Raw genomic sequence first — 12,896 nt, forward strand, 5'->3', positions numbered from 1 at the left:
ATGGGATCAATTTGCATCTGTATTAAATGGCTTGCTTCCAACCCGAGAGATGGATTCTGAATCGGTGCCAGTCTTCACATTGCCATATACATTTGTGCAAAATGTCTCAGGCATCTCTTCCCTTTGAAATATGCAAATCAAGAATTATTTCACCTTTCTTGGCTTCTTGATGGTGATAATCTATTCCTGCCGAATAAAAATAAGACCCAGAGCATCATTCACTGCAAAATGGAACCTGGGCACCATGCAAAAACAGATTGCTTTGAACAATCTGGATGATGAAGGATTTTTTTGTTTAAGTTTCCCCCAATGCTCCCGTTTCAGCATAAGAACCCTATAAATATTTAGCAAAGAGGTTTTTATATGGCCTATTCATGCTTATCTCACTGCTTCCCCTCTATTGAGCTTGGCTATTCGGGTGCAGCATTTCCAGTTTTTATGCAAAACCCTTTCCCCTCTCCCTTATCAGTTTCTCATATTTCCGAGCTAATCGGTCACCCCATCTCAATTTTTATTTTCCCCTTCCCCACAAGGAAAATCTTAAAATGAAGCTTAGCTAAGGTTATTTTGAAAAACAAGGCTAGGCTTGGGCTGAGAATTATTCCCAGTGTTTTTAAATGCTCGTTAAAGGCTTTTGCTGTATCTCACTTCAATAAACATCATGCTCCAGTTACTACTTCAAACCATAGGGGCATTATCTTGTGCAGCACTTATCAATATTTTAACATGTGAAAGTCAAATGATGTTGAAACATTGAACTATATTTCCATCTGTGCAAGCTAAAATGGTACAAATGCATCTCGTGTAATGGAATCCCGCATCCCTAGCTGCTTTCTCACAAGTGATACCTGATTCCTCGGTATTTTATGCCGCCATCTTCTTAGGCTCCAAGAGGGATCTGGGGAAGATTGGCTTTGATTTATTTATTAATTAAAAAAAAAGGTTTGAAATATTAAAGCTGCTTTAATCTGAATGAACAAGGGGGAAAGGGTATCCTTTCAGAAACTTGGCATGGTGTTGGTGTTCTGGGGGATCTTTACCAGAAGAACTTCACCTGGGTCCTAAATAGGAAGGCACTTCAAGGATGGTGTTTTCTGTATGCATCTGGAGATAAGGATATGTTTAAAGACTAACAGGTTAAATTCTAAACCAGAGTTTCTTAACCTTGGGCCCCCAGATGTTGTTGGACTACAACTCCCAGAATCCCCGGGCACAAAGGCCATGTCTGGGGATTCTGGGATTTGTAGTCCAACAACATCTGGGGACCCAAGGTTAAGAAACCCTGAGACAGACCATTCGATTAACTGCATCCAGTAGGAGACAGTGTAGAGATACACTGTAGTAGTAAACTGACCAGGAAGGTTAATACCTAGAGTTTCCCCAGACAGCAGGCTATACCGTGGGTTTTCTGCTCCCATTGGGTGTGGAGGCCCTGCACTTAAGCCCAGAAGTCCAGGGGTGAGAGTGCCTCTGCCCATGTACTTTCTGCAGAAGAAATATATAGATACGGTGAAAAAGAAAACCTTCTTGGTGCGCCCTTTCTCTCATCAGCAGCTTGTCAGTGAGTCAGGTTGCTGAGAGGGGAGACCAAAAAGTGGGGTATGAGGCACGGTTCCAAATGCTGCCCCCTTGTGTATACCCTCCTCTCCCTCTGTCTCTCTCTCTAAAGTGGAGGGCAAGAAACCATCTTACTGCCTTGGTAGCACCCCAGTAATCTGCTGCCTGAGGTGACTGACTCAACTTGCCTCATGGAAGGGCTATCTCTGAGTCACAAAACCATCCCCTCCAGTTCATCCTCACAGTCCCCTGAGTGGTTGGTGAGCTCGCTCTCTCTCTCTCTCTCTCTCTCTGCTGTGTTTAAGCACATGCTAGCTCATTTAGCTATAAAGTCTGTGTGTGGAGGACATTTTTTCAACCTAAAGGAGGGGTGGGAGTGGGGAAGAAAACGTGTGCCCTCTCCACTGTACCTCTCTGGGCCTGGCTGCTTTAAGCAGTTTTCTGCCTGACCAGCTCTTTTCCAGTACTGTGCAACCCGTCAGGTATGAAAATCAGGCCCTGGCCCTGGTTATCCCTAATGTCTAGTTTGGCCTTCGGCTTGCAAGGCTTGAGCCTGGCACCAGAGTTCATGTGTCCAAACCCGAGTCCCTGGTCAAAGACCTCTTCTGACAACACACACACACACACACACACACGGTGACACACAGAAGCTATTCGCACGAGCAGCCCAAACCAGTTTTTGCTGCGTGTGAAAACCTTCCAAAGTAGTCTACCACTTAACCCAGGTTTTGGGCGCATGTGCGCCCCCAAACCAGGCTAACGGATCATGTGTCTGCTGCAGCTGCTTGCACATTTGAGGGGGGTCCCAGTAATGCACTGCGTACTCATATTATTATTATTATTATTATTATTATTACATTTATATCCCGTTCTTCCTCCAAGGAGCCCAGAGTGGTGTACTACATACTTGAGTTTCTCTTTCACAACAACCCTGTGAAGTAGGTTAGGCTGAGAGAGAAGTGACTGGCCCAGACTCACCCAGCTAGTTTTATGGCTGAATGGGGATTTGAACTCGGGTCTCCCCGGTCCTAGTCCAGCACTCTAACCACTACACCACACTGGCTCTCACATGGTACATTCTTGGGGCTCCAGGGGGCAAGAGGCCACATGGACAGCAGCGCTTCCCTGCGCCTGTCCCCCGGAGTTGCTGGGTGAGCTGCGGATGGCCCACAGGAGAGCCCCCGCTTGTCTGGGTGGGTGATCCACCCACCCAGGGAAAGGTGAGAGATCGTCCGCCGTGAGGGTCGGGAAAACCCCCTTTCCCTGCAGACCTCCTTTTGGTGCTTCACACTGCTTGTGTGGAGCGCCTCACAGTATTTTTAACACGTGGATTCTTGAGGGCCCAAACAGCAACTGAACTCACCAGAATGTAAGAAAATCAAACAGGTCTATTTATGAAAATATGCCTTAGCAGAAACATTTCCTGGTGCAGCACGGGCCAGCAGCACGGCACGGCCTCACCGCCCAGGACAGACTCAAGAGGATTGGGGGGCCCCCCACTGGGGAAGTTCTGTTAGGCTGCTCTCATGCGGCACTGGTGCATCCTTGCTCCGTATGTCAGCCTAGGAGAATGCATTCATTTTTCTGAAAACAAACAAACTGTGTGAACAAATGAGGGCCTAATTATTATATTATATTATATTTTATTTTAGAATAAATTTTAAAAACCCACAAAAAACCTTTGACTGCTGCTTTGCTACCTGTTTTGTTAGTGACAGGAACTTCAGTGAGTAGTTATCGTTTTTAAAAAAATGCACAACTATACCAAGAGTGGTGGTCACCATATTCTTTCCCACACTGAACATAACATAAAAACAGCCCTGCTGGATCAGGCCCAAAGCCTATCTAGTCCAGCATCCTGTTTCACACAGTGGTCCACCAGATGCCTCTGGGAAGCCCACAGGCAAGAGCTGAGGGAATGCCCTCTCTCCTGCTGTTACTCCCCTGTAACTGGGATTCAGAGGCATCTTGCCTCTGAGGCTGGAATTAGCCTATAGTCCTCAGACTAGTAGCCATTGATAGGTTTGTCCTCCATGAATTTGTCTAAGTGCCTTTTAAAGCCATCCAAGCTAGTGGCCATCACCACATCCTGTGGCAGAGAATCCCATAGATTAATTATGCGCTGTGTGGGGGGAAGAAGTTATTACTTTTGTTGGTCCTAAATTTCCTGGCCTTCAGTTTCATGGGATGACCCCTGGTTCTAATGTTGTGAGAGAGGGAGAAAAATGTCTCTCTGCCCATTTTCTCTACCCCATGTATACTTTTCTACACCTTGATCATGTCTCCCTGTAGTCACTTCTTTTCCAAACTATAAAGCCCCAGATCCAGTAGCCTTGCCTCATAAGGAAAGTGCTCTAAACCTCTGATAATCCGCCCTGGAGTGCTGCCTTCAGTGCCTTGGGATGTTGCTGCTCCTGGCATGGTTATGAGAAAGAAATGTGCCCATCAGGGGCAGTCCCTCCACGAAGTGAAGTGAGACAGTTGCTTCAAGCAGAAGATTCCTGCAGCATCAGTGGGGTAGCAAGTTGCCCCCTCGCCACCTGACCTGCCTCCCTTCACTGCTGCTTGGAAAAAGGGAAGGCGACAGCATTTAGTGCCCTTTCTCAGGTTAAAAGGTATCCTGGGCCACCACTGATGCTCACCAGGAAGCAGCTATACTGCTGTCACCATTGACAAATACAGCGACTATGTCCTCACAACCATGGCAAGAGTTTGTCATGAACCATCCCGCCTTCCACAATCTTCTGGAGAGGTCTGGTTATGGTTGCCACCAGCTCGTCTGGTGGCGACTCAGGACCGGGCTTTCTCTGTGGCTGTCCCAGGGCTTTGGAATATACTCCCTTGTTAAATAGGAGCATCTCCTTCTCTGTTTGTTTTCAAGAAGATCCTCAAGACGTTCCGGTTCTCGCAAGCTTTTAATTAGAATTTTAATAATTTTAATAATTTGTTTTATATGGTTTTTATTGTGTTTTAACCTTTGATTTTTAATATTAAAATTTGTACACTGCCTAGAGATTTACATATCAGGTGGTAGAAAAATATGATAAAAATAAATAAATAAATAAATAAATAAATAAATAAATAAATAAGAGTGAGTAAAGATTTAACCACGATCACTGAGTCTTGTACGCTCCCATTGAGTGTGACGTGAGGACCTGGAATTTCCAGGTAACTCCAGTCAAACTGCTGCAGTTAAGCCACATGTATCCTAGTTACCTAGCCTCCTGGATGAATGTGGTTTAACTGCAGTGGTTTGGCCAGGATTGCCCAGAAATTCCAGGTTCTCATGCCACACTCTATGAGAGTGTATAGGGCTTCCTGGCCAATGTGGTTAACTCTTGCCATGGTCATGAAAATGTGATCAACAGCAAAGCAGCAGTTAAAGCAGGGTGGCACAACTTAAGGAACATCGGAAGCTCCCTTATACTGAGTCAGTCCATTGGTCCATAGCTCAATATTGTCAGCACAGATGGGCAGCAGCTTCTTCTCCAAGGTTGCAGGCAGGAGTCTCTCTCAGCCCTATCAAGAGATGCCAGGGAGGGAATCTGGAACCTTCTGCATGCAAGCATCTCTTCCCAGAATGGCCCCATCCCCTAAGGGGAATATCTTACAGTGCTCACATTTGTAATCTCCCAATTCCCCTGCTAACTGAGCAGATGCACCTTTTAAAAGTGGTGATTCACCTTATTTTGCAGGGGGGTGGGGAGCAACTGGCCCTATCCCTCCCCAGCACAGCATCCCTCCAGTGGCTGTTGCTGGGGTCTGTCTCACATTTCTTTTTTAGATTGTGAGCCCTTTGGGGACAGGGAGCCATTGTATTAATTTGTTTGTTTATATCTATGTAAATCACTTTGGGAACTTCTGTTGAAAAGCAGTATATAAATATTCATCCTATTCATACTCATAAATGCAAACCACCAGGGTGGACTCTGCTTAGCAAAGGGGACATCTCATGCTTGATACCAGAAGACCAGCTCTCCTCTCCTCCTTTGGCTCTCTACTCCCATCATCCCTGACTATTGGCCACTGTGGCTGGGGATGATGGGGGTTGTAGTCCAATAACAGCTGAAGGGCCAAAGTTGTGCAGCCCTGAGTTAAAGTAAACATTTACTTTCCCTATCAGGACACCACAAAATCACAAATGTGCCCAGAAATGGATATTTCTGGGCCTGAATGGGCTAGAAATGAACCAGACAGGGGTCCCCAAAACAAATGGGGCTCCCAATGTGAAAATATTTTGCATGCACCCCCCTGCCATAGACTGCTACAACCAGAAGGACCCTGTCAATACTGTATCAACTAACAAAGGCCATAAAACATCAGATAGGAACTCCTGCATCTTCCATGTGTTCATTTGAAGTGAAAGGAATTGAGGGTTCCTATGAGCACACCCAGATTTAATGAGGAATGCCGTATATCTGTGGATGACTTGTTCAAATACTGAATTACTCCTTTTGTTAAAATGTCATGTGAGGGAACAAACAAGGCGGAAACGGTGTCAATGCAGGACCTCCTGAACATCAGAAGGGTGCGTTTATTTATAGAGTACAAAAGAGGTGGTGCAAATGTATAGGGAGAGAGCGTGGAAAGAGCGGATTGGTTCTATTTTGCCGCAGTATGGGAGGAGTGCTTATCAGGGTGCGACCGCCACATTCCAGTATGGTATGCCAGTCCTGGGTGGGGTGTTTACCCTTATCAGCCTACATCTCCCCCTTTTCTGTTTTCACACGGTGATATGCATAATAAAGCTCTCGGCGTGTAGGAGCGTGTGGTCGGAGGAGGGTAAAAAAGGAGGGGACACATTGTATACAGCAACATAGCAGAACCCCGACACTCAATACACCGACGATAGTCAGGAGGACATAGCGAAGCCAAGGGAGGCCAGGCAACCAGTCCCAAAGCCAGGCGAAGGGATTCTGGGCGCCTGCCACATTATTTGTGATCAGGGATTGCAGATGAGCAAGCTCATCTTCAATTGTGCGGTTTAAATCATGGTAGTGTACCTGACAGCCAGAGGAGCCTACAACAGAGCAGAATCCTCCACTCTTAGCTAAAAGAAAGTCTACTGCAAATCGAAGCTGCATTTGATCTTGGTGGAGGCCAGCTAGTTCCTCCTGGAGGTCGCGAGCTATGCGTCCAGTAGCATTGATGGTTTTTTCTAAGCGGCACGTGAGGCCAATAATGGACCGCCGGTTTTCCTGCGCTATGATTCCTGGATAGGAGCCAAGAGTCAGAAATCCAGTAAACAAACCTGCGAAGGCCCGCCCGCCCGAAGAGCCCTCAGAGAGTTGAGGTCCCACAATGACCTCATCTTGGCACTGCGGCCCCATGGCCTCCCTACGGGCTCGTTGCGGGCTGGGACGGGTTGCTGCCGGTGTCACAACTTGCACCGGAAGCGTTAGGTAGCCCACTGCCGCGCACAGGTGTTGGCCGGGATGATAGTTTGTGGCAGTGGAGTTAAAAAAGAACCATAAGTTGGGGTCCTTGATTTGCCATCCGTTGCAGATGGAGCCCCCAGAGAGGCCAGTCAAGTTGGGAGTGAACATGGGGAAGGCGGTGTAAAGATCATCTAAAGAGCCATTCAAAGCTGTTACATTAAACACGTAAGAATTATTATACGTTCCATACAAGTAAAACCGATCAGTACATCCCGAGTAGTTGCCTGCGCCTTTTCTCCAATAGCCCACCTTTTTATGATCTTTCCACTTGTTATCCCAGGTGCCAGAATTATGGCAACAGAAGCAAAGGCCTGGGAGCGCGCGACGATACCGTAAAAGACGGAACGTCGTTGCATTCAATTCACCGGGGGGGTCGGAAAATAGCATGGACCGCTTAAGGTTCTGCATCTGGCCTACAATTACTTCCGGGCTATTGATGGGGGTGGGCAAAAAGGACAGGTGGGACACAGATAAAGGGTGCTCATATATCAGGGAGACATTGGTTCCATGGGTGTGAAACATATAATACGCGTGACGGACCCACATGTTGGGGTGTGAAAGGGAAGCCAAGGGCAAAGCTTCAGTAGGTACATAAAAAAGGCAGAAGAAATAACAAAACAGAATAAGGCAAGAATTTGCATTCAGGGCTGCAAACACGGCTGCCAGAAAGTTCTCAGGGGTCTTTTCTTTTTCCTCCTGCTCCAGGAGCACGGTCGCCTGCGCTGCCAGATTCTTCACCATTCCCCAGGTCACTGGCGGGTTGTTCTTCCTGTTGCTGCCTCGTTGTCGGGGCTGTGCCGGGAAGCTCTCCTTCAGGTGGAGACCGAAGTTCGGGATCGGGTTGGACAGACCTTGATGCCACGACATCCTGGGTGGGTCGAACACAGCGGGCAGGTACCCACAACGGGCCTGTTGGGAGATCCACAGCAGCATAACCCCGGCCCCAAGTGATCAGGGGAACAGGACCTTTCCACTGCGGGTCCGGCAGGCGCTTGTAACGCACCAAGGGCCGGGGGGACGGCTCGGTGGTGCGAAAGTGTTTTTGTACGCGGGATAAATAATGAGAATCAGAGAAAATAAGGTTTAAGTGATTAATAGTAAATAGAACATGTGCAAGCAGTTGCTCCCTGTCCGGCAAGGACAGGGGACTTCCCCCTTTCCTGTCTTGTCGAACCAAAGCAGCCTTCAAAGTGCGGTTGGCCCGTTCAACGATAGCTTGGCCTGTTGAGTTGTAAGGTATGCCGAAAGTATGACGGATGTCCCAACGCGCACAGAAGGAAGCAAAGGCCGAGGAACAGTAGGCAGGGCCATTATCAGTTTTTAAAGCGGACGGCTGTCCCATGACTGCAAAGCAGCGGACAAGGTGATTGCAGACATGGCGAGTTTTTTCGCCCTTCTGCGGGGTGGCCCAAATGTACCCTGAGTAAGTATCGATTGTAACGTGAAGCCAGCGCCAGGGAGCAAATGGGGGCCACTGCGTTACATCCATCTGCCACAACGCATTGGCTCCCAACCCCCTGGGATTTACCCCTGTGGACGGGTAAGAGGCTTGGCCTGAACATTGGGGGCACTGTTGAATAATGGCCTGGGCGTCTGTGAGGGGAATAGAGAACCTATGGGCGAGGCTGCGGGCAGATTGATGGTGCATGGCATGACTTTGCGCTGGGGAGACTGGAAAGGCGCGTAACAGCTGATCAGCTTTTGCATTTCCCTCTGCCAGCGAGCCTGGAAAGGGTTGATGGCTGCGAATATGGGCGGCAAAGAGAAGCGTTCTGCGCTGCGCCAGCAGACGTTGCAACGCAATAAACAAACCAAGAAGGTTCCTGTCTAGATTGTGAGAGACATAACTTCCTTCAAGTACAGTGAGGACATTATAAACGTACAAGCTGTCAGTGATTAAATTAAAACTAGAGTCTGCAAACACTGTGCAAGCCAGGACTACCGCAGCAAGCTCTGCACGTTGCGGAGATGTTTGTGGGGTAGTATATCGGGCTTTCCATTCACCATCCACCTGCCAAGTCATCACACCTCTGGTAGGTGACCCATCAGTAAAGACAGTGGGCGCCCCTTGGAGGGGGGCTGGGCTTAGGCAAGTGCCGAGTCTAATAGGCAAATGGGGGAGAAGTTGCAACCGTACATCCTTGGGAAGGTGGTATGCAACCTCTCCAGTAAAATCAGCTAACGCGAGTTGCAAGGCTAAGGAAGAACGGAAACCAGACTCCCAGTCACTTTGGGGGATGGGTATGTGGAGTCGAATAGGATCCATGCCAAAAAGGGCCAAGCAACGATCGCGCCCTTTGCGGAGGATCAAAGCTAGCATAGCCAATTGAGTCAAGACAGTGGTTTTTGGCGTATGTGCAAGGTGGAGCCACTCCAAGATATGCACCTCCGACGAGGAGACTTGAGCGATTGCTCCGGTGAACTGAGGTCGGGTTGCTACGATTAGAAGTGCAGGGGGCATATTTTCTATTGCACGATCTACCCAACGCTCTTTTAGGGCGATATTCACCTTCTTAATCACTTCTAACTGAGGCTGAGATAATGTAATGAGGTCAGCCGGTTGTCGGCCTTGCTTAAGAGCCTCAAAAAGCGGGTGGAGGTCATTAGTTGTCAATTTATAGTATGGCCGTGCCCAATTAAGGGTCCCTAAGATTTGTTGTAAGTGTACATAAGTCAGCTTTGGTGGCAAAATAATTTCGGGTAGTTGGGGCATGGCGTAGGCGCTCATCAAACGGTGGCCAAGATACAAAAAGGGCTCGGAGAGCTGGATTTTTTCAGGTGCAATTATTAACCCAAACTCTCTCAGGGACTGAGTTAGAATAGGTAACCAATTAAGAGGTAATCTAGGCCCCGATACCAAGATATCATCCATGTAATGAATAACTAGGAGGGTCGGATAACGCTTACGAAACTCCGATAATGCTTGATGCACGTAAAGCTGACACAGCACAGGGCTGTTCAACATGCCCTGGGGCAATACAGACCAATGATACCTTTGTGTGGGCTGGGCATTATTCAGAACTGGTACCGTGAAAGCAAACTTTTTCTTATCTTGAGGCTGAAGGGGAATAGTGTAAAAACAGTCTTTCAAATCTACGATGGCGACCTGGTAACCCGCAGGTATTAAGTTAGGATTAGGTAGTCCACATTGCAAGGGGCCCATGGGTTCAATAATTTTATTTACTTCCCTCAAATCATGTAAGAGTCGCCATTTCCCTGATTTTTTCTTTATCACAAAAACAGGGGTATTGTAGGGGCTAGAGGAAAATTCCAAGTGTCCAGCTTGCACCTGCTCCTTTACCAGGTGCAGCAGAGCCTCTAATTTGTCTTTTGGCAAAGGCCATTGCTCTACCCAAATGGGTTCTTCAGTTTTCCAGGTGAGGGCCAATGCTCGGTGCGGGGAAGCTACTCCCGCATGTTGATCCGAGTTCCCAGCTGTTGCAGGAGGTCGCGTCCCCATAGGTTAAAAGGGAGCGGTATTATGACTGGTTGAAAGTGAGCTATAACTGGACCGGCTTGACTTGCTCTCACCGCCAACCACTCAGTGCTCTGGCTAGAAGATTGTTCCCCACCCACTCCCCAAATAGAGGGGGCGGGCTCCTTAGGCCACTGAGACGGCCATTCCTTTACCGTAATGACCGACACATCCGCCCCAGTGTCCAACAACCCTTCGAGGCAGTGCCCATGAATCCAAAACTTACGAGTTGGCTTTCCACTGGCAATGTTCGTCTGGACCAGCGCAACCTGTGGGGATAACATAGAGGCCTTAGGCCCCACTGGGGTGAGGTTCCGTACGCTTAGGCAATGAGCCCACGAATCTCCCTGCTTAAGGGTCAGGGGCATGTGCCCCCAAACCTGAAGCATGATAGATGTCTGGGGAATGTAGTCAAGCAATTCCGGGACCACAAAAATCCCTTGAGGGCTCGCTGCTTGCGTTGGTAAAATAAGCAGTGGCTCAGGACCCTCAAAGGGAGTCGCTGGCAATGTGGGAACAAGTATAACTTCCCCTGGGAACACTGAGGTGGCATTCTTTTGAAGCACAAGCGCGACAGCACATCCGGGTGTCGGCAATGATTCCTCTTTCTTTATTCCGGGGCCCGAGGAAGGCCCGCTCCCCGGTTTCCCGGGGAGGTCTCTGTTCCTACAGGGTTAGTACGGCATTGGTTAGCCCAATGGTAGCCCTTGCTACATCTGGGACACTTCTTCGAGGGGCGACCAGCATTCTTCTGGTTCGATCCAGATTTATGTGCTCCTCCGCCTGGCGCTCGGCACGCAGCACGGAAGTGGCCAGGCTTCTGGCAGTTGTAGCAGTTCCCCGTGGGCTTATTGGATTGTTTCAAAGCCATAGCTAACAGGCCCATATCGTACGATTTTGAGCCGATTTCAGCACAAGCCTGAATCATGTCCGCCAGGGAATAAGTCTGACGGTGGATAACTCCCTGCAAGGCCTTTTTGCTGTCCGCGTTGGCATTCTCAAATGCCAATTTTTGCAGCAGCTCTCCCTGAGCCTCAACATTGTCCAACTGCCGAGCGATCGCAACCTTCAAACGGTCCACAAAGCTTGTGTATGGCTCTGAGGGTCCTTGCTTGATCACTGCAAAGGAGCGAGCCGGGGTGCCAGCCGAGGGCACCCTGCGGAGCGCTCGGAGGACACACATTCCAACCGCCTTAATGTGTCCATCAGGCAACTGGCATTGCATGGCCAGAGGCTCGAACTGCCCAGAACCATAAACCTGCTCTGCTGTAATCTGCGCTGTGGCGCCCAAACGGGCTGCCTGCTGGTATTCGCTATCCCACACCACATACTGTGAAGGCGTTAAAATCATACGAAACAACGCCTTCCAGTCGTGCGGGGTCATGAGGTATCCATTGTTAAGACCTTCCAAAATGCCCTGGACAAAGGTAGACTGGAGTCCTGAGTCCTTCACGGCTCGATTTAACTCCCGGAGGACCGAATACGGAAGTGGTTCCCAGTCCACGTGGGCGTTTCCTTGGCCGTCTACCGGACCTCGCATCACTGGGAACAGAGCTGGGTTCTCTCCAGCCCATTCTTCCCCATCTACCAGGATTTGTCCGGACTTTTTGGCATGATGGAGTCCCTCCACAACAACCCCTCGAAAGCCCAGCTTCTCCTTAAGAGCCCTGGAGTTCGGGGGCCCCGAGGCCGTCGGCGTGACGGCGGGCAGCAACACAGGGTATGGAGGGGGTGCGGCATCCACAACTTCAGATTTCAGGAGCACAGGCTCCCCACCGAAGAAAGCCGCGACTGCTTCCAGCACCTTTCTGCTGAGCAGGAGGTGCTGGATCGGAGCTCGTGGCTCCGCCTGCAGCTCGGTCCCTATCTTTCTCCAATGTTCTGCTTTCAATGTCCCTTTGTACGGATACCAAGGGCATTGACAATCGACCTCCCGTAAGAGATCAGCGAGATCATGCACAGGCACCACCTCCCCGGAATGTTGCCGGATAATTTTTTGCAATTCTTCCGCATGCTGTTTCTGATCAACAGAAAGACTAGAGCCCATACTTACGAGGGAGCCGAAGCTGAGTGCACTAAGAAGACTGTTCCAGTCGCGTAAGCAGGGTGCTGAGGGATCTGGATCACGTCGGGGTCACCAGATGAGGGAACAAACAAGGCGGAAACGGTGTCAATGCAGGACCTCCTGAACATCAGAAGGGTGCGTTTATTTATAGAGTACAAAAGAGGTGGTGCAAATGTATAGGGAGAGAGCGTGGAAAGAGCGGATTGGTTCTATTTTGCCGCAGTATGGGAGGAGTGCTTATCAGGGTGCGACCGCCACATTCCAGTATGGTATGCCAGTCCTGGGTGGGGTGTTTACCCTTATCAGCCTACAGTCATGCCATAGACCGAGCCCAGTCTGAATGTCTCCAGCCAAGATGCTA

General features: G+C 49.2%; 1 protein-coding gene across 1 annotated transcript; it reads right to left on the reverse strand.

Moving 5' to 3' along the window:
• Positions 1-6,186: 6,186 nt before the first annotated feature.
• Positions 6,187-12,683, reverse strand: LOC128351968 (uncharacterized). Its single transcript, XM_053312076.1, has 3 exons — positions 12,524-12,683; positions 10,697-10,739; positions 6,187-7,904 (listed from the first exon to the last, which is right to left on the reverse strand). The coding sequence occupies exons 1-3, from the start codon at positions 12,661-12,663 to the stop codon at positions 6,258-6,260; spliced, it is 1,830 nt and encodes a 609-aa protein (XP_053168051.1). The 5' UTR covers positions 12,664-12,683; the 3' UTR covers positions 6,187-6,257.
• Positions 12,684-12,896: the final 213 nt, after the last annotated feature.

Source organism: Hemicordylus capensis, chromosome 1 (assembly GCF_027244095.1).
Source record: "Hemicordylus capensis ecotype Gifberg chromosome 1, rHemCap1.1.pri, whole genome shotgun sequence".
NCBI classification, from domain to species: domain Eukaryota; kingdom Metazoa; phylum Chordata; class Lepidosauria; order Squamata; family Cordylidae; genus Hemicordylus; species Hemicordylus capensis.

Coding starts and splice junctions, on each gene's coding strand:
- LOC128351968 (XM_053312076.1), bottom strand. CDS start 12,663: ATGTTCAGGAGGTCCTGCATTGACACCGTTTCCGCCTTGTTTGTTCCC. Junction 10,740..12,523: donor CACTCAGCTTCGGCTCCCTC/GTAAGTATGGGC, acceptor TTATCCCCACAG/GTTGCGCTGGTCCAGACGAA. Junction 7,905..10,696: donor TGCCAGTGGAAAGCCAACTC/GTAAGTTTTGGA, acceptor ATCTCCCAACAG/GCCCGTTGTGGGTACCTGCC.